The following is a 20609-nucleotide window of genomic DNA, read 5'->3' as shown; positions in this document are numbered from 1 at the left end:
CTTTGCGATAGGCTTACCCCGCTTTGCAGTTTGATCAGTTGAATTAAGGTCCGTCTCAAAATTACTTTTCAAAGCATTCTATCATATTCCATGGCTGCATTTCAAGTACTCAAAACAAAGTTTGTAATAATACCTGAGATAAAAGAATAAATCAAGTTTCATATGTTCACCAATAATCTCGGCAAGAACACAATCCGTCTTTGAAATGGTGGAACCTCTTAGCATCTCGCATGATGAGTTCTCTACCTACAATTTTCGAAATGATCTTCAGTGCGTTATGGCAATCGCCACAAACACGAAGATTCTTGATAACCCTAATAGTTGAACGAGCTGAGCTGCTGATGAGGCCATGAGCAAGAGCAAGTCTCTCACTATGGGCAAGCAGAGCATCTTCCTTGCCTTCCTGATCTATGTCATGTAACACAAATCTAGTCTCCGGAATGTAGCCTGCCTCCTTCATCTGTTCCCTTAAACCCCTAAGTTGAGCATAAATCTCATCGTTCTCAGGATGCGATTTATCACCTGCTCGATATTCATGGACTCGGCTCCTCACTTCTAAAAGATTTTGTGCTGCTATTTTTTTCTTCTCTTTCTCCTTTACCAGGTCAGATTCTTTGACAGGAATAAGGCCAGCCTTTGATTGCTCATCCAAGCAGGAGGGATGTAGCTGCTCAATAAGCTCCGCACACCGGTCCCCAAGCTCCAACTGCCCATGAACTCTACAGTGATTCATCAGGGTCTTCCAAACATCGACATTAGGTTCCAATGGCATCTTTTCAATGAATTCCAAAGCTTCATCCAGATGGCCCGTACTTCCTAACATATCTATTACACTCACATAATGATCCATATTTGGGACAATAGCATAATCTTTGCTCATCGATTCAAAATGCAGCAATCCCTCGTTAATATCTCCCACGACACTACAAGCGTATAAAACCCCAATGAACAATTGGCCATCAGGTTTCAAGCCTGCTTTCTTGAATTGGGTAAATAGATCAATGGCATCTTCCCCAAGACCATTCTTAGCAAACCATGTTATCATAATGTCCCACGATGTCAAATTCCGATTTGGCATCTTGTTGAAAACCAAAAATGCGTTGTCCATAGAACCACATTTAGAATACATCTCCAAGATTTTGTTGTACGTACTCACATTCAAAGTAGGCAATAATCTTGTAATGTTGTCATGAACAACTTTTGCTTCTTCTAAAGCCTTAGCCTCACCACATGCCTGCATTAACCGTAAATAGAGAAGCAAATCCACATGAACATGCTGCTTCTCTAGCAGTCCCAAGATATCCACAGCCTCCTTAACTTTCCCCTCCTTGCAAAAACGATCCAACTCTTCAAGACTGGAACTAGATGGGCTATTTTCCGAAGCCTCAATCAATTGTCCTTCAGGTTTTGACTCACTTCCTGCGTGAGAATCCACTATCATATTTTGAAAAGCATCTGAATTTGTCGGATATTGTCCAGCATGGGGGCTTTGCTGGTATTGCCCATGACTAGGGTTTTGCTGGTATTGCCTATAACTAGGTTGTTGCTGATACTGTTCATATCCATAACTAGAATTCTGTTGATGTTGTCCATAACTAGGGTTCAGCTGATGCAATTCAGAATAACTATTGGTATTTTGCTGATGCTGTGCATAACTTTGCATAAAATTCTGATTTGGGTTTGCCTGAGACCCCGGATTTCCTTGTGATTTATAACAATCGAGGTTCTGTCTGACTTCTATGGAAGGCTCCTTCCCAGGCACATATGAATTCTGTATATTTCCATTTCCTAAATCTTTCCCATGCAAGTTTGGGGTTTTTTGCAACCCTCTATTTTCATGACCGTAATACCCTCTAAAATTACCATTTTGTTGAACTGGGTCATTCAGAAATTCGTTGCCTGTGCTTCTCCAGAAAGGCCCATTGTTACTTTGACTATACTGATTTGAGCTCTGCTGGGGATCCCATGAACCATCAGTGCATGCCCCATTTAGTTTCTGTTGCAACTGCCCACTATTTTGACTATAATACCCAGTATCAGTTCCACTTTGCTTGGATGTATTGATCCTACTCTGTATAAAAATTAATTGAAATAAAATAACTATGTGGCCCACAGTTAAGCAAATTTGGTATTTTAAAACTGCAAAGAAGAAACAATAGTGCAGTTAAGTCGCTAACCTGATGCTCAGCCTCAAATTCCTCGTGCTCATGACCCATAAATGCAGACGCACTGGAACAGGAAGTAAAGGTGGCGTGGGTGGAGGAAAGAGAAGATCGCTGAAACAGCATCATTGAAGAGGAAGATGGTGATAAGATGAGGAGTCGAAAGCTGTGTTCGAGACATGAGGATCTCTGTGAGGCTAGGGTTTGGACCTGAGCTGAAGGTGCTTGTACCACTCGCTTCCACATTTTGCTCAGTTAGGCAGTTGTGTTTCACTTTCACTGCAAATGCATTAAGAATCAAAACTGATACGATCAAGGTAAAAAAAATAAAATAAAAAATTAGAACCATGAGCTGAATTATTCATTTATGGCTCGACCGAAATTGTTGACAAAAGTATAATATCTGAATTTCTTTTGGGAAATGTTATTAGCATCCCAAGAAATTCATTTTACACTCCTTTAGTTTTTGAATTAGGAAGGAGTGCAAGATGACCTTTTTGGAGTACAAATAGCAGCTCCCTGGTCCCTTTCATAATGGGCTGCTTCTCATGAATCTTTATTGTATTTTCAGTCTTATAGACCAAGGGGCTCTTTATTTTGTGTGTACCTATGAGTGGGGAGCGGGGGCAGTTTGGAATGTGAAAAAAACACTCAATCGTGACGTGAGAGTATACTGTGAGAAGCAGCAAAAAGAAAAATGAAAACAAAGACAACAACTTGGACGATAAATCATGAGAGAAATTGTGAAAATAACTTATATTTCTTCTAAACATCATCAGTAATAGATTTCTCGCCAATCAATAATCCGACTTTACATCATTAAATCCATGATATGATCCACAAAAAGTTCATATGTTTAGAAGTAAATTCTCCGAGTTTCCAGAAAAAATACTCAAACAGTGCGCTGATCTTTCTCAGCATCTCAGCTTCACTCCTTGACTCACTAACAATTATAAAATCTAGCAGAATTAAACAAAGCACCAGACCACTAGTGCTCTGAAAATTGGTAAAGTGATAAAAATACTCGATCAAGGAACAGCAACAGAACTGGTTGAAAGAAAATAATCAGCAACCAAAATGAAAATTCCATTGTAGCTGAAAGACAAACGTGAACCAAAACTATTCATGCTGAAAACCAACACCATAAAAGTGCCTATCAAATCCAGAACGGAATTATAAAAAATAAAAAAATAAAAAATAAAATAAAAAATAAAAAAACCCATTTTTATAGAAACATAACTCAAAACATTTTACACGTTTTCCACTGGCTGAACAATTCCCCACCAGCAAAAAGACAGTTAAAACACCAAATAACAGATCACAACCTTTGCTTTTTTTAATGAAAAATCTTAGTTTTTAACAGTGTACCTCTCCAAGAAAAGAACTTTGAACTCCAAAGCCACAACATGAACTCCCGAATCAAATTTCACAATATATTAAATCACAATTCTTATACCCTAAAGAAAAGCCCCAAATTCAACCCCAAAATGTAAAACGCAATTAGACTTGAAATTAAATCTTACTATATCCCAACTACTAAATTAAAAACAAATGAAAGACTAAAAGCTAAAAAAAAAAAAAACAATCAGATGAATAAACACAATACCTAAAAATATGACTTAATTCCAAGAAATTTGAAAGTTGAATGAGTGATTATCAGTGGCAGAGCCAGGAATTTACAGCAATAGGGTCAAAAAATAGCTTTCAAAAATCGATCATACTTTCATTTAAAAATAGATTTCAAACTCAAATCCAAAATCCTACGTACACCCATAGCTCTCACTCAAACAACTAACAAGTAGAGAATACGAAAATACATAACAATTTCTCTAGCACCAATATGAGTGATTGCACAAAGGAGAGCAAAAGATGAAGCAATCCAACGAGAACACTGAAGCAGAAACTGCTGCCTTCTCTAAATCGTGCCACATGTTTTTCTCAGTCTGCTTCTCTCTCAAAATGGTAGACATAACTACGCTCTTTCTCAAATGGGAGAGCCGAATGCTCTCCCTGGTGTGGCTCTCATCTCTCTCATCTGCTCACAAATTGGATTTGTCGACAGACCGCTCTTCTCTCTACTGCTGCTGCTCAAAACCAAAAGGCATAACAAATGCCTTAAATATATCGGATGCTGCCAAAACAAAAGGCTCTGCCTTCTCTCCCATGCATTATAAAACCAAAGTCATCAGCCTTTCTTTTTCTTTATTCTTCAAAAAACCAAAGCAACGCCTCTTCCTATTTTTTCTCTTTTTTGCACCGAAAGAAAAAGAGTGGCCCAAAAAACTTATTGGGGTCAATGAATCCCATTGCACCCACCTTGGCTCCGCTAATCGCTGATTATAATGAAAAAAGGATGAGTGTTGCCACGATATCAGAGTCGAAGAGAAGAGTGAGAAGTCGTCCTCTGCAACTCCGTCGTCGTCTCAGCAGCTCAGCAGTTCAGCAGTTCAGCTGGACTGGAGAAATGGGTGTTCCAGTTCCCACCATTGATACCAATGCATACAAAAGGAAAATACACCAAAAACTGACAACATATAAACCCTAAACCCATAAACCCACGACTTCTTCCATCAATCATTTCATACAAATTTTCGAACCCAATCAATCATTTCATTCATTCATTCAGCAAATTAATTAAAACCCATCAAACTATATGTATATGCATTGTAGTACAAGAACCAACAAAAACCGAATATTTAACCTAAAAGAAAATACCTGAAAATATCCTTTCGACTTTGTTTGAATATTTTCAGCAAAAGCAAGCCCTCTTGCCTTGTATGCCAAACCGAGTGCCCTTGTCCTTTTTGCGCTGAGTAGAATTTGAAAGAGGAAGAGCCGCTGGAGAGAGGCTGAGAGGGACAACCTCTGACGGCGGCAACGAAAGGATGAGAAGGCGGTACAAGACGGTGTGAGTGAGGGAGCAAGTGAAACGGGGGTGGTAAATTGGAAATGGGTTGTATCGGGCCAGGTTTGGGTTGTGGATTGGAATTTAATGGGTCAGAGAATCTCCAACCTAATACAACCATTCTCCGTAATTTCGTATTGAATTCATCATCTATTAAAGTTTAAAGTTGAAATTAACACTTTTATTCACAAATAAAGGATATCATTAAACCGTGTGATACTATGATAGTGACACACATCTAACTCACTTGACCCGTGTAACATATTTGAAACCATTTTATATATTTAAATTATAGAAGCGCTCATGCGCTAACTCGTTAGTAACTTAATATGACGCCAATTATGTGTTTGGGTCGAATCAACGAAATTTTTTTATGATCTAAACCATTCATTTTATAAATTTTTATTCAAAAATTATCCTTAAAAAAATTCATCCCAATCAGAAGTTGTTTCAGTAGCCAATTGTGATAGTAAAAATAGCAGCAACAATGTCGTTGAAAAACAATGAAATGATCACGACAATAATCAAATGGCTAAATTATTTTCAATTTGGATGGATTTATGTAAGAATTATCTTTGAATGAAGATCTATAAAGTAAATGGGTTAGATAATGAAAAATATTGTAGTTACGAGCCAAACGCGTGGTTAACTTCATATTAAATCACTAACTAGTTAACACTTGAGTGCTCTTAATTTAAACTCATTTTATCTATCAATATTCCTATTTGTATGAGCATAAGTGAGTGTCCCTATATTTTAAGGACCTGGTTTGTCTGCCCTCCCCATCCCATACACTTTCCATCCCCTCCTATTTCTGTGGTCACGGTTAAGCCACGTCAATATTTTATATTCCCATTACTTTTTGTCTTATTATTTATATATATAAAAAAAAAATCAATATAAAATGTTGACGTGGTTTAACCGTGACCATATAATATAGGAGGGGATGGGAAGGGCAGACAATCCAGGTCCCTGCCAGAGGTGGATTGTCTGCCCTCCCATTTCCATACTCTTCCATGCCCTCCTATTTGTGTGGTCACGGTTAAGCCACGTCAACATTTTATATTCCTATTACTTTTTGTTTTATTATTTTTATAAAAAAATTAATATAAAATGTTAACGTGGCTTAATCGTAACCACACATCACAGAAGGACATGGGGAGAGTATGGAAATGGGAGGGCAGACAAGGACCTGGATTGTCTGCCCTCCTTATCCCATACCCTTTCCATCCCCTTCTATTTATGTGGTCACGGTTAAGTCACGTCAATATTTTATATTCCCATTACTTTTTGTCTTATTATTTCTATAAAAAAAATCAATATAAAATGTTGACGTGATTTAATCGTAACCACATAATATAGGAGGGGATGAAAAGGGTATGGGAAGTTCAGACAATCCAGGTCCATATTTTAAAGTGTAGTGCTAGCAACTTTTGCATTTGGACAATTTTACTTTAAAAAACAACATGTATCATTAATTGTCTTTTTTATGTCTGTAAAAGATGTTACGTGTCATTTATTAAAGTGAAAAGGTCTAAATACAAGGATTGCTAATATTTCTTTGTTTTGAATTTGCATTTTCGAAGCCACAAGTTTAGTGCGTGTAATTAAACGAGGATTGCTATGGAGACTCCAGACTCTCTTCTGGGTTCTTGTGGAATCACATTAGATGAGTAGAAGTGAGAAAATTGAAATGAGAAGGTTGCTACTATTCCCTATTAGAATTTATTGAAGGGGTTCTACTAATCAATATATTGGTGTTAATGAATAAGATCTTGAACCACCGAAAAAAAATTCTAAACCCTAAACCCTAGACACCCATTCAAGAATATTATGGTTTTTCTCATAAATGCGAGTCCATTAGGTTTTTCCCCTGTAAATACGTAGATACTTGGGAAGTGGGTTTGCAATTGTTACGCAGGTAATTAGGCAACTGGTTCGACATGGGTCTGCAGCTTGAGAAAGGCAAACCCAAACCAACAAGGCTCTTCGCATTGTGAGGGTAAAAAAAAATGTCTATTATACACAGCCGTACCCTTGTTTGCAAAGAAATTTCCACAACTCAAATCTGTGACCTTTCGATCACAAAAAAGCAACCTTTTTGAAGGCTCGCCCTCAGTCTGCAGCTTGAAAAGATTAAGAAAAATCACTTGCTGACGGAGACACGGTTCAGAAAAATCGAACATCTCCAAATCCGATTCTTGCTTTCGATTGCATTCTTTGGATTAACCAAAAGGACGTCACATATATCATTTCTATACAATCCAGCATAACGTTTGCTATCCTACTTCACCATGAAGATCTACAACAACAAAAGGAAGGCAAACTGAGATCGCCTTCCTCCATACGTGCAATGTTCCGGTCCTATCTTTGTACATCTTGATTTTCTTGCCTAGGAGGTTCCGCTTCCGCATAAACTTGTCCTTGCTCTCTCACGTCTCTGAACATAGAAAGTAGGGAATTGAGGCCGCCTTCAGAGGACGCCCCTCCCAAGATCCATAACAAAAGCGAACTGAATGAATTCATACCGCCGGGGTTGGGACCATTCTCTGCTTGATTCAGGTCAGCTTGGCCCGGCACCTGAGGGTTTCCCACCCTGTCTAGGTTGTCATTACCTGACTGATCTTGAAGCCCGGGAACTTCTGCTGCATTCGATGGCACCGCTGGATTGGATCCAGATCTCAGCCCGGGTCCAGATGCCAACTCAGAATTAACAAGGCCGGGATTTCTTGTGTTAAATCTTGTGATCTGTACAGTTGAGGCAAGGAACGTTGAGGAGGTAATGTGGAAATCTGGGTGTTGCTGGAGCTGAGATCGCCGATTTTGGATAAACCTCAGTAGAGTTGGTACCTGCAGGGAGTGCACCGAGATAATAACTGTTTAAACTTCGACTAATTAAGGCTATTACAGATCCCAACAATATAGACCACACTCAAATCTTCCGTAAATGATTTATTCTTGTAAAAGTTATGCCTCTGATCTCTCCTCAAACTATGAAAATACACAAAGGCTATGGTAGTTTCAGCAGTAAAAGTTTGATTACGGTGGTCCCCCATAAAACGTCAAGCAATGAAACAGAGGGTTTTCCAGTTGCTCCCGGCTGGAAGATGGACCTCTTCTTTTTTATGGGTTTCAATATTCTTTTCTTCCGGCTTCTTTTCCAATGAATAACAAGAATTTAAACACAAATATTTTTAACACCCGTGAAATGTAGCACACATACGCATGCACATCTACCATCTGAATCTAGGAACTTCATTATTCATCTGCTCAAACAAGCAGTGCAAGCAAAGGGAACCAACTGAGACTACCATTGCTATATCGTAAGGAACCAAACTTTACAAAAGACCGTGCCATTCAAAAAATATTTTCATATACACAATAAGCCAGGCCCAAAAAGGGAAAATTCTACACAATAAGGATTACCTCGAAACGGTTCCAGAAGTATAGAATGAGATGCAGCATAAAAGCGGCAGCTGTAGACAGAGCCAAATAAGAAAAACCTGCAAACAGTTTGAAAGCAGGATTTTATCAAGAAAACGAAAAATAGTTTCCATCTACTAGTAAAGTAAGAAGTAATACGTACCATAAGCATAGGAAAAGAAATAGATGTGGAAAACCAGAAAGTAGATCAAAAAGAAGCGGGGAAAGAACTTCATAGAAATGGGCGTCCGGACACTGCAAGAAGGGCAATCAAACGAGAAGAGCATGACACAAATTAGAAATTTGATAAAAGTAGGGTCTGCACACTGGATGGGAAAATTAGCCTCGAAGAGGTGCCATTATATAATCCTTTTCTAACATCATATCTTAAGCCAATTTAATCTGCTGACTCACAACATCAAAGCCCTTGATCAAGGAAATCTACTACAGAGATCAAAGGAGTGCCAATTAAAGCCTAACCCCGCCTCAAAATTGGTTAGTACTAACTTTCAGGTAATATTTTATCCATATTAAGCCCAGAACTACCAACCTAAAATAGGCCTACCCACCAGATTCGAAAGAGCAACAAGTTTGAGCAATCATCACATTGTCTAGACCCCATATCTGATATATCTTACGACTAACATAAGGCCTAATGAAAATATGAACTCATGCATTGATTAATGACAGCACGATTCCCCATCACATGACCTGTGGAAAGGAATGAGAGTCTCATAGTGAATGATTTTTCAAATGAAACGTACTCATTATGTGTACAGGCATGGGCACCCAATAATTTTCCTGCCACTATTTATAAGGGAGAGAACGAAACCTGATCAGCGTGAAAAGTTCGCTCAACCAGACAAGTATGAGGACCATAAAAGCCAACAGTTGATCATCATAAAACTCGAACAGAAAAAATAATATACCGATCATTATCTGCAAAACCAAAAATAGTTTGGCAAGAAAATGTGGATATCCAAATTTTCATTTGCAAGTAAAAATAAGTAAATGAATAAATAAAATCCAAAAAACTCATTGACCGGGTACGTATTGTGTTGATGGTGAACAAAAAAGATGTACACTTACCGGCACAAAGACAAGTGATTCAATTACATGCACAAAAATTAACTGGAAAGTTGGAAGCTGATGACGAGCGTGGTGTTGAAGCTGCACTGCAATAATTTGACAAAAGTAAGCACCAAAATATAGAGGAAGGATAAAGAGGATGTATGACACACTGGGAAACAAAATGATACTCATCAAATCAGGGAAACAAAATGGATGATGTTTTCTATGAATAAAACTTTAAATTTGATAGTAACACGTGAATAAATGCTATTTCTGGATTTAACGTCAAAACACAATTAAGAGTTTCATAACATACATTATTTCATTGTCTCAAGGAGGGGACAGAAGAAAACACTAATGGAGGCAAGTATTGTGAATGGAGCTAGCATCAGCATTTTGCTTTATCCAGAATACACAAAATTAAGTAACACAAACCTGTGAACTTCAGCATGCGAGTCTGTGTCTCTCTCAATGTGAACGACACAGACATGGTGGTTGTAAAGAACACAAAAATAGACATCATAAGCACACCACATTTTGTCACCAGGTAGTCTGCAAAGAAACCAAATCAAGCCAGAACTTTTATTAGCATAATGCTTATATTATTGGAAAAGAGTAAAATAAGTTTTTAGACTTTTTTTCATAAATACTTGATATTTTTAGTTAGCCTAAGGTGCCTGATATGTAGCATATTTTTCTTACAAGTGTCCTCAGTTGATTGTTTGGCCAAATTTAATTCCATAAAGTGTGTTATAACATCCGTACTTTTACAGTCTTTTCAAATAACCAAATTAACCATTATTGTAAAACCGAAAGTATCACAGTTTTAAACATCATTACATACATTCCACATGTCCGCCCTTTATAAAATGTCTTTCGGAAAGCAAAATTATAGATCTATGAATCAAGACCCATAATCAATATTATGAAAATAAAAAAATAGAATAAACTAATGCAGCTGTTGTACAGCTACTTTAACCAAACCATCCAAAATCCTACATCGCAGTTGCCACCTAGCCAAAATCCTACATCGCAGTTCCCACCTAGCGAAAATTCTCTGTTGTCTTGCAATCACTTTCCATACAGTTCAAACCCATGTAACTCTCCTATTGCTCCCAAACTAACACCCATCCCACCAATTAATCTCAAAAACATTATTCCTGCAAATACATTACGGATTCAAATTTCCCAATATATCAAAGACTCAGAAATACATTAATACACTCAAGGAATGTTGTACCAACTTAGTTCTTCGTGTAGTGATACTTGTCTTCCCAAAATTGACAGAGATGAAAAGTTTAATACCCCCTCCCCGATTGATTAAAGAAAAAACAAGTATTCTCATGCTGTCACAGGTGCTTTACAGAAAAACAAAAAGGTGTCTGTAGTATACTTAACATGTACGTTATGTATTCTTTGTTCTTTATGTATTTGAGAAGTAGATGCACTATTTTTCAACAAAATATGAATTTTATTTTATATGCCTCAACAATAAGTGCTTCTCAGAATTGCAAATTTCACACGAAATGGCTGATGTAAAAGAAAAGCCATGCCATCTTATAACTTTATGAGAAAAGTCATGTTTACAAGTGAAATTCATAATGAAACAACATTGCACAAGAATGAAAATAGAAGGCACAAGTCAACAAACCTCCAAACCTTGCAGGGCCTTGTGGCGGTTCTTGTACATAACTAAGATTAAAAAACTCCTTTGTCTGAAAATTATAAAGATATCCTGCAATGTGTATCATAACAAGCTTAGGCACAAGTCCTGAAACTCACTCTCAAGTGGCATTTTTGCCTCTAATTTAATTAATGCTCTCCTCCAAACGTCCTAACTTGTTTAAGAATACAAGATATTGAAGGTAAAAAGGAAATTAACTGCTAATTTACCTTGTCCAGGTGAACTCAATAAACTATTTATTAAAATAGTATCATATCCAACAAATCTGTTAATGAGTAGCTGCTGCCACCTGGTGATTTAACGTAAATAAACCACAACAATCAAAATACATACTAGTTTACAACTCCCATATGCTTATTAACGACTCAAAATTACAAATCCATATAACCACAATATTTCTTAAATGTATAATGCTTTTATGAGAAAAGAAAATGAAAGTAAAAGGTGCACCATGAATATCCATTGTTGACCAATTGCAAATATTAGCACATATCAGCAATATATTCACCAGATTCCTGAATTATTGAGCTATATTCAATCCCAACCAGGCTAAGTTAATAAGATCTCCCAAGTGTCTCATCTTATTGAGAAATAATTTTAAAAAAATTGTTAATTTAGTAACGACCTATCCAAGCCTAAAGAAAAGTATGGCTACTATCTGTGTATACAACATAGAAATATATTAACAAAAACAACAATAAAAATTGCAAATAAATAAATCACAATATTACTGATTAAAAACAAAAATGAACACTCCTGCATATGACAGGTAAGCTGTAAGCTGTAAGATGTTTGATTTAAGAAATACAACAAAGCCAATGCAGACAACTGATGCTTCATTTTTCATGCTACAAGCACTTGGGTTAAGTTAACTTTGATTTAATGTATGGGTTCTAGACCAAAATTTCACTACCAAAATCAAAAGCACGCTACCCAAACCAATATATGTAGTTATTCTGAGGAGATAAAATCATTACCTGTTCCCAAAACAAGAATGCCGAGCTGATATGCTAATGTTTACAGTACGAATATTATGCTGAGACCTGACATTTTCAGGTAGTAAGAAATAACCCTGAAAACAAAGTTGATAAAGACATTAGAAAACTATCACAAAACAAGCTTCTGAAGCCAAAACCTGTACAGTCCAACTCATCAGAAAGTTCAGGAGATACGAGTGGAAATAAACTATTCCGTGGAAAATTTACCTTTTCCATAGTGTACAAATAAGTTGGTTCAAAAGTTTTGCTTCTGTTCTCAAGCCACTGCACTGAAACAGATTCAAAACAAGTTGTCAATAACAATGACATTCAGTTCTCATAAGTTCATGAAAGGCTGTTGAGAACTGATACAAAATGTTCCAGTGCAATCCTAATCGGTGAACTTTTATAATGGCTATCAAGTAACGATAACTAGAAACATGGGTTCAGATCTCATGTTTCTTTTCCTAATTGCTGCCTCTGGTTCCTGCAGCCAGCCCCAAACACAACTGGACAATAAACACAAAACCTTTACCCAACCCAATGACTGAAAATAAAAGGAAAGCCCCTATAATACTTGGACAATGATGCCTAAAAGAAGGTAAGGAACCTAACTGTGTCCAAAATAAAAGTATATATAGTTGAAATCTCTCTTACTAGTAAAAAGCAAAAACAAAAAACAAAAAAATTAACTGCTCAACCATTGCTTTACACAGCAGGCACCAATACAAGAAATAAATAATGTTCACGCAACCTGCATACAAGTTAAGCCTGTCCAAATGAAGTATGCGCAACCACTTGGGAATATCAAGATCTAAATGTATCCCTGCAATGTTCTGCACTTCAAAATAAAAATCAGCATAAAGGACTTCAAACTACAATACAAGAAATAAATAATGTTCACATAAACCATGTTCATATAATCTGTTTCCAAATATGAAATTGGTCAAATGCATGAGAGAGAGAGAGAGAGAGAGAGAGAGAAACTGCAAGTGGCAATTATTACAATGTTAAAGGAATCTGCAGGTAGGATGAAACTACAAAGAAAAATTAGAAGGGGAAGAAAGGCTTATTCAAAATCCTTCAAATGTCAAGGTAAAGTGGGGTTACAACAAGGTGGATAGAGCCATTTTTTCTTTATTTAAAAGAAGAGACGTGCACATGGCAATTTCAGTAATGATAATTTTCAACATGAACTAGATGAAATCTAAGGTATATGGACCTTGAAACATAACATACTGCCATTATTGGAGGTTTACATAATTATGCAATGATGTTAGAACATGGGCACCTAGTTTGGGACACCTAAAAACAAAAGGATGGAGAAAATTTGAAACACAAGGCGATATATAAATTTCCTACTATGTCAAAGAAATTCACATCAGCATATTAAAAAGCACATAGAACACCCTATAAGATAGCAGTAATAGTAGAAAGTAATAACATAGCTACAAAGTATAGAAACCAACCACAAATCAATTTATGCACATTGGTTTTACCAATGATTTTGGTAAATAGAAAAGAGGGTCAAGAATTTTTGTAAGTTCCAAGCAATGTTTTAAAAGGCCAAGGCGTAGGCAAGGCATTTTAGGATAGCCCCACCTAGGTGAAAGCCTTGAGGTTCGCCTTACGGGACCTAAATTTTTTAATACATATATACACATGTATATATATTACATATTAAAAAATATAATACTTTGTACAACAAATATCCTTTGTTATTCAAAAGTGCACAAGTCATAAACAAGTTTAACTCACAAACATACAAAAAAAAAAAAATCATTCATCTAAATATGGTCCACATACATCCCCTGCCCACGCTCTTTCCTTCCCTACACTCTCACTTTCCCTCTTTGATGGGTGGTGGCGGTGCTGCTCAGTTGGTGGTGTCGCACGAAGAAGAGAATGGAGGGTTTCAGTGTTTCACAGAGAAGAAGAAGAACGCGAGGCTTCGAAGACTCAAGTTTCAAACGAAGAAGACTGAGAATAAGTTTTATAAAAATAAAATAAAAACACCCTGAACACCCTAAAGGCGCGCGTCAACCACCTAGGCACGCGTCTACCATGTCTAGGTGAGTTTTCGTCTACTCCCACTAGGCAAAGGCGTTTTCACCCCCACCCTGCCTCCAAAGCCACCTAGGCGCGCCTCAGGCGCGTTTATTAAAACATTGGTTCCAAGTATAATAATTCGGCTGTTAATATTCAATTGCCTCGGTCTACTTACCCACAAATTTCCAATGACATGTGTTCCATGTTTCCGAAGGACTGACAAGAGACGGGGACACATTTTCCACAGTTTGTTAAAGTAAGTATGTGCCGCTTTAACTGTCTCTTTCATAAGTAAAAGAAAACTACTATGCCTCTCCTTTATTTCATTTTTGACAACTGCATCATCAAGTGTTACCATAGTGCTCAGGCTATTGGTAGAGCTATCCGTCTGTTGATCCCGAACTTCAGTATCAGCCTTTAATGCCAACTTACCCCTCCTAACACCAGAACCAATCCAATTCAACCAAAATTTTGCAGCAAAAAATGTCAATCCATCTCCATCTAGATTAGCAAATTCTAATTTATACATTACAGATTTTGTGTCTGGGGCATCATCTATCACATTGGTGAATTCTGACTCATTCTGCGACCACAGCCGTGCACTAGTTATCTAAATGAAAACAACAAAAGTTAGTATTTTAAGAGATGCCAGTTAGGCCATGATAAGAAACAAATCAAGTCTACTGTAACATGCAACCTTGTCCAGGAAAGAAAAGCAGACCATTTGAGCTTCAAAAGAAATTTAAAATAAGCACATCTGAATTTTTTCAAAGTAATATATAATACTGAGTACAAAATTTGAACACAGGTCTAGCACGGAACTAAAACTATAATATCAATCTTTTTTCGGTAAACTCACAAAAATAATCACAAAGCTTAAAACTAAATAACCAAGGAACTTCAGAAAATACTGTTGCTTCAGTTCAGAAATTCTGATAGCTTTGCATTTGTTCTTATTACGCAACAAAATGGACCAAAGGCATCAATACGATTTACAAAAAGCTTTCTGAAAGCATGGAAAAAATTAAAAAGTTTGAGAAATAGAAGACACGACATACCTTAATTTGAATAATTTGCGCTTCTGTTGTTTCAACGCCAGAAAGTTCACTTGAACAGCCAGGCTTCAAGTGCAAGGGAGTCATAGTTAATCCAAAAGCTGACAAGTTACTATGGAGGAAAATAAAAATTCAACGAGGAAAACACAAAGCAGGCATACGTGTGGAGCAAAGTTAAACAAATTATGTAAGCATTTCCGTGAAAACTAAAATGATCAGAACTTAAGGGTATAGGGGATGCAAAGAAAAATACATTCTCAACAAATAAAAGCACATATATGGTGGGAATTAGTTTCATTGAATCGTGATTTATGAAGATACAAGTTTTATCGGCACTCAAGCCCCTCTGGCTTTATATAAAAAATTCTACAACTACAATCAGTTGATTTCAAATATGAAACAGGATAAACAAAACAAAACACAAAATCTGTATGGACACTACTGGTAACATCAAGGCTATAGAAAAAGAAACTCGACCGCAACTGATTGTCTATTCAATTTCAACTTTGTAAAGACGCTTGCAATCAAGAAGACCAACTAATATGAGCTCACCCACCCATGTTACTGCGAAGTGTGAACTCACAAAGTAAAATCCATATCTGCAAAAATAAGCCCTAAAATTGATCAAGAATTTACACCAACGGAACTCAAATTGAAATGCAAATGGTGAAGAATTTACACGAACCAAGCTCGAATTGATCAAAACCCTAACAGATACAAAACTACTAAGGCAAATGTAAGCACAAATCGCAATTCTCCAGCTGAATTTCAAAGTCAAAAACCCTAAAACAGCATAAAAATCTGTACAAGGAAGTGAGTAGGGAGAAGAGAAACCTGTTGAACATAATTGGCGTGCATAACAACGAGAATACAGAACAAGGTGATGGCAATGAAGAGGTAGAGATACTCCAAAGCAGCTCTCACTTTCGGCGTCAGGATCTGCGAGAACCGCTCTTGTACTCGGATGAAGGTCTGCTCCGCATCCATGTCTTCTTTTACTTTTCTCTCCGATATTTCGATCTCCTTATCTACTCTCTACATAACGTGAGAAGTTCAGGATTGAGAAACGAGGATTTTCCCGGGAAAGTGATGGAAAACTGATTACGTCATTGTGTTTGAAGGAATGGGTGATCTGACTTTTCCCACTTCTAACCCCTCTGGGCAAAACCGGTTGTGTTTGCGACCTTCATGTCAAATTCCCCATCGTGTCGTATAACGAGTACAATTTAAATCCAAATTTGACCCGTATATTCATCAGTGTAATGAAACAAAAGAAAATAGGGATTTTAATGAAAAATCTGATACTGGTTATTTTAAAGAAAAATTACATTTTTATACTACAAAATAAATCATGTTATTATTTATTTTACCTTTTATTTTTTCATTATCGTTAAAACTTAAAAGTTTTAAGCCTTTTTCATTAGTTTTTCTAAAAAAAATAAGGATGATGTTTACCAAAAAAAAGAGAAAATAAGGATAATTAAATGTGAGACTAATTTTGTAGTCAATGATTTTTTATTTTTTTTCAACATTTTGTAGTCAATGACTAGATCTTTGAGGTTTCATTTATCAATTTAGGTTCATTTACTTTTAATTCATGTTTAAATTTTGAGGATGTCACTTTGTACTACAATTTAGTGATATTCCTTTTCATTTGTAAGTGAGAGGTCTTAGGTTTAATTCTCGCTAAAGATGAATTTGAATCATATTATTGCTAGCCAATCCCCTCCCCTTTAATGTAAATAATATCGTTTGTTCGAACAAAAAAAAAACTCTTAGGAGATATCGTGGAGTAGGGGTGAGAAGGTAATCCCTGAGTTCTTTGTACTAGTCCGTGATTTTGGAGCTAGTGGATTGCATACCATTATTAGTTACCATGGTGTGCGGAATTCAAACCAGCATCTAATGTTCTTCTAGATGAAGGACTTGATCACTGCTTCGATTATTCGAGATAAGGGTTCGGCTTTGATCCACTTGGAAAGGTAATCAGTTGCTACTATTAGATATTCTTTGTTGCCCTTGGCTTTTTAAGCGGACCAACGAGATATATGCCCAAAGCAAGGTGTCGAGCTCTTCCGCATGTTGATGGTTCATCGGCGCATATCTTTGATGCTTGTTGCATGTTTGTGCACAATCTAAAGGCATCTTGCCTCATAGTTGGCCAATAATAATGATTCCAAGGACATGAGGTGTTGGGCAGGAGGGTTTAACTGTTTGCTTTTCAACGATTTCAACCTTGACGAATTCAATGACCATTTTGCTGAGCTGATGATGATGATACCTTCTGCTTCTGGAACGAGGTGTAACTAAACTTGTGGATGGAAGCATAGAAGCTTGCCTTCCTTATGGCGAAGGCTCTACATTAATTGAATTGCATACTTACCGCTGCTAGGAAAAGCCCCAACTACTACTTTTGGAAGCCGAAGCAGCTGTGGCCGGGATTGGTCGTTTTAGACCGGCTCCCTGCCTTTGACATCCATAGAATTAAATGATGGATTAACTTGCTAAATGTGCGAGTTGGACCATGTATGTGGATGTCGAGAGTAGAGATGGCAAATCAATCATTGGGTTGTTAGTGGGTATCTATTAAGGCATGTTTAATTTTATATCACTATAATATAGAGGTGCGATTGCAGATGTGATGATGGTATAAGGTGAAATCAAACTAAATGAGTTGTAATGGGTACCCATTGACAACGGAATGGGTTCATATGCCATCTCTAGTTGAGAGTATGAATGCCATATTTAGAAGAAGAAAAAAACTTTGCATGTGCTTAAAAGTAGTTGGGCTACTTTCCATATTGTCAATTAATTTTATGGTAAAACCTCAATTTCCAATAAGAAAATTTGGCCTTTTTCCTTTCAGTGTACCAGAGAATTAAGCTGGTATAGCTAGCTAGCTTTAGTGGTTAAACTAAAGTGTTTCGATTTCATTGTAAATGTAAATGTGAATTGTTTGCCTCTCAATTATTTCAACCGTGATGCCACTTAGTACTACGGTCTAGTGGTTTCTTCGCTTAGAAGTGAGAGGTCTTGGGTTCAAATCTCGTGAATGGCGAATTCGATACCAAATTAGGTCGTCCATTGTATGACTTAGCCGAACTTTTTCTCTTCCTAGCGTAAAAATATTGATGTACATAAAAAAAAAAATTCAATTGTAATTTTATGTTGCTATCTTGATTTGACTTTTGGTCGTAGATAAACAGAGCCTTGGCATGTGTACATCGTACTGTCAGTTTTTGTTAGATACTATTTGTGTTTAATTTTAAATAAAAAAATTCAAATGATTTTTTACCGCACGATGTACGATGAACGACTAGGATGTAAGGATCTCTAGGATCCCCACCATTTGGATCAAGATGGGATCCAAATCCATGTTCTACACTAAGCAAGAGCTCCCTATGCAAAGTAAAATGCATAGAAATCAATAGTAAAATACATATATTATTCGATGGTTGTTTTATGCACGTTTTAAATACATTCCATATACTGAATACTTTCTAAAACTATTTTTCAATTAAATTCATTTTAATACACCTCCCGTGCTTTTTCATACTACTCTTAACACCCCACACTTTCATATATTCCACATTCTACATGTACAACCCCACATCAATATGTATTTTGTATACAGCGGCAAAGCCAAAGGCGCATTACAAGTGGATTAAAACTTGAAAGAATAAAAACAATAAATACATTGTTGTAGGCCTAATTTACTAAGCTAGAATAAGACAGAGAGAGGGGGTGCAGCAATACTAAACAAAGAGAGAGATGTGTAATTGTGAGGTGTGTTCTATTCCACCCCATGTGCCATTATTTATAGAAGTAAGGAAGGTTAATTCTTTATCCTAATAGGATTACAACTCTAATAGGAATTTAACTACTAAAGGAAAAATTCAAAGATATCCTTAGATGCACTAGGATTTACACAATCACATTCATAATCCAATAGGACTACAACACTCCCTCTTGAATGTGTAAATACTCAAACAAATGACACATCAGGTTTTCAGCGATGAAGTAAGTACAGTTGATGAAGTCGTCAACACAATAAGTGAATGCGAGTCTTAAATCAACGGACGAATGCATAAAAAGGTAAAACTCACAAAACCTCGCTATGGTAAAACCCAAGGTGGGAGAAAACCCCATAGACTAAGGAGAAAAATGAGAAGTTGCAATAAGTCAAAACTATACGTCTTCTGGACGCAAGTAGAAGAGCTCACAAGGGTATGACCAACTCAGGAAGGGTGCCTAGTTAAAACGTAGTTAGGTAGCAAAAACCAAGTGGGAAAAATGCTCCTAACCATAGGAAAAAAGAGTACATTAAGATCAAGTGAGTATACTTCTAGATACTCCCCCTAAGTTTGATAGAACTTCCAAATGAGAACTACAAGCATTGCATATGAATGGTTAGGCATACCAATTCCTCGGACAAGCTTTTGGAAGGTTGACTTCAGCAATGATGTCATGTAGAGGTCGGCAAAGTTGTATGGGATCAGCGTGCATGACTTCAATGTCCTGATGCTTTGCTGATGTAGATGCAATATGACTTGGCGTTAACTTCGTTGATGTATCATGTCTTGATTGGGTTGATAAATGCAACATAGTCTTCATGGATCATTGTCGGGACTCAACGATGGATGAAAACAGCAAGTACTTCGAATATGCTCAACAAGAACTCCTAATCATGTCTCACGTGTGGTGTAGTGAAGTGAGGTGAGTCTTGGAACGATTCAAAGATTTCACAACTAAGGTCATATCGTGGACCTCCAAGATATTGGGAATCCCTAACGGTAAAGACATAGCCATTTGGGGACGTGCCTTATGCAGGTTTGATAAGTAACCAGTGTCAGCATAACAAATAAGGCAAACATCATTTCGAGGATCGGGGAGTAGGATCCCTCCCTTGTTGGTTCTTGTTATTTGGTTTTTTTACCGGATGGCTTTGCGCCATCCTTTTGTGTCTTTTTTAGGCTTGGCTGTGATTTCCTCTTTTCTAGGAGTTTTGTGTATTAACTCCTTGAGCATGGGATATCATTGTTTGTATTTAATTCTGTTTCTTGGAGTTTTTGCCATGTTATATAGGGGTGAGTACGATTAAATTCGGTATGGTTTTAAGTGAAACCAAAACCAAACCAAAAGTTTTTGTGGTGCGGTTTTGAAACTAAAACCGAAATGGAACCAAAACATTTGGTTCGATTCGGTTCGGTTTCAAATGGTTTCGGTTTCGATTTCAAACTATTTGCAGACAAAATAAAAAAAATATCTTATGAACATTGGTTC

At 36.9% G+C, this 20609-nt stretch overlaps 2 protein-coding genes across 6 annotated transcripts; both read right to left on the bottom strand.

The window, feature by feature from the left end:
- Positions 1–119: 119 nt before the first annotated feature.
- LOC137745069 (pentatricopeptide repeat-containing protein At4g32450, mitochondrial-like) lies at positions 120–5146 on the bottom strand. Of its 2 annotated transcripts, XM_068484945.1 has the most exons (3): positions 4878–5146; positions 2178–2441; positions 120–2071 (listed from the first exon to the last, which is right to left on the bottom strand). In XM_068484945.1, the coding sequence occupies exons 2-3, from the start codon at positions 2406–2408 to the stop codon at positions 167–169; spliced, it is 2136 nt and encodes a 711-aa protein (XP_068341046.1). In that variant the 5' UTR covers positions 2409–2441; positions 4878–5146; the 3' UTR covers positions 120–166. The 2 variants fall into 2 exon arrangements, with proteins under 2 accessions (XP_068341046.1, XP_068341053.1); XM_068484952.1 differs by lacking the exon at positions 4878–5146 and having other exon boundaries at positions 120–2066; positions 2178–2307.
- A 2089-nt stretch (positions 5147–7235) lies between these two features.
- Positions 7236–16520, bottom strand: LOC137712186 (membralin-like protein At1g60995). Of its 4 annotated transcripts, none has more exons than XM_068451311.1 (15): positions 16161–16520; positions 15330–15392; positions 14799–14881; positions 14447–14708; positions 12977–13058; positions 12451–12512; positions 12223–12317; positions 11455–11534; positions 11213–11296; positions 9997–10113; positions 9580–9665; positions 9323–9429; positions 8654–8745; positions 8494–8570; positions 7236–7917 (listed from the first exon to the last, which is right to left on the bottom strand). In XM_068451311.1, exons 1-15 carry the CDS (start codon positions 16311–16313, stop codon positions 7432–7434), a joined length of 1929 nt encoding a protein of 642 aa, XP_068307412.1. In that variant the 5' UTR covers positions 16314–16520; the 3' UTR covers positions 7236–7431. The 4 variants fall into 4 exon arrangements, with proteins under 4 accessions (XP_068307412.1, XP_068307422.1, XP_068307409.1 ...); XM_068451321.1 differs by having other exon boundaries at positions 14627–14708; XM_068451308.1 differs by having other exon boundaries at positions 14447–14881.
- Between the last annotated feature and the right edge of the window lie 4089 nt (positions 16521–20609).

Source organism: Pyrus communis, chromosome 1, assembly GCF_963583255.1.
Source record: "Pyrus communis chromosome 1, drPyrComm1.1, whole genome shotgun sequence".
In the NCBI taxonomy this organism is placed as follows: domain Eukaryota; kingdom Viridiplantae; phylum Streptophyta; class Magnoliopsida; order Rosales; family Rosaceae; genus Pyrus; species Pyrus communis.
This window is presented reverse-complemented; position numbering and strand designations above follow the sequence as displayed.

Bases quoted from the DNA above. Each gene is read 5' to 3' on its own strand.
- LOC137712186 (XM_068451308.1), bottom strand. From the start codon at position 16,313: ATGGATGCGGAGCAGACCTTCATCCGAGTACAAGAGCGGTTCTCGCAG. The intron at 11,535-12,222 runs GTAATGATTTTA...TTAAATCACCAG, and splicing joins CATTCTTGTTTTGGGAACAG to GTGGCAGCAGCTACTCATTA. The intron at 8,746-9,322 runs GTTTCGTTCTCT...CCCTTCTTGCAG, and splicing joins GAACTTTTCACGCTGATCAG to TGTCCGGACGCCCATTTCTA.
- LOC137745069 (XM_068484945.1), bottom strand. From the start codon at position 2,408: ATGTGGAAGCGAGTGGTACAAGCACCTTCAGCTCAGGTCCAAACCCTA. The intron at 2,072-2,177 runs GTTAGCGACTTA...ATTTTTATACAG, and splicing joins AATTTGAGGCTGAGCATCAG to AGTAGGATCAATACATCCAA.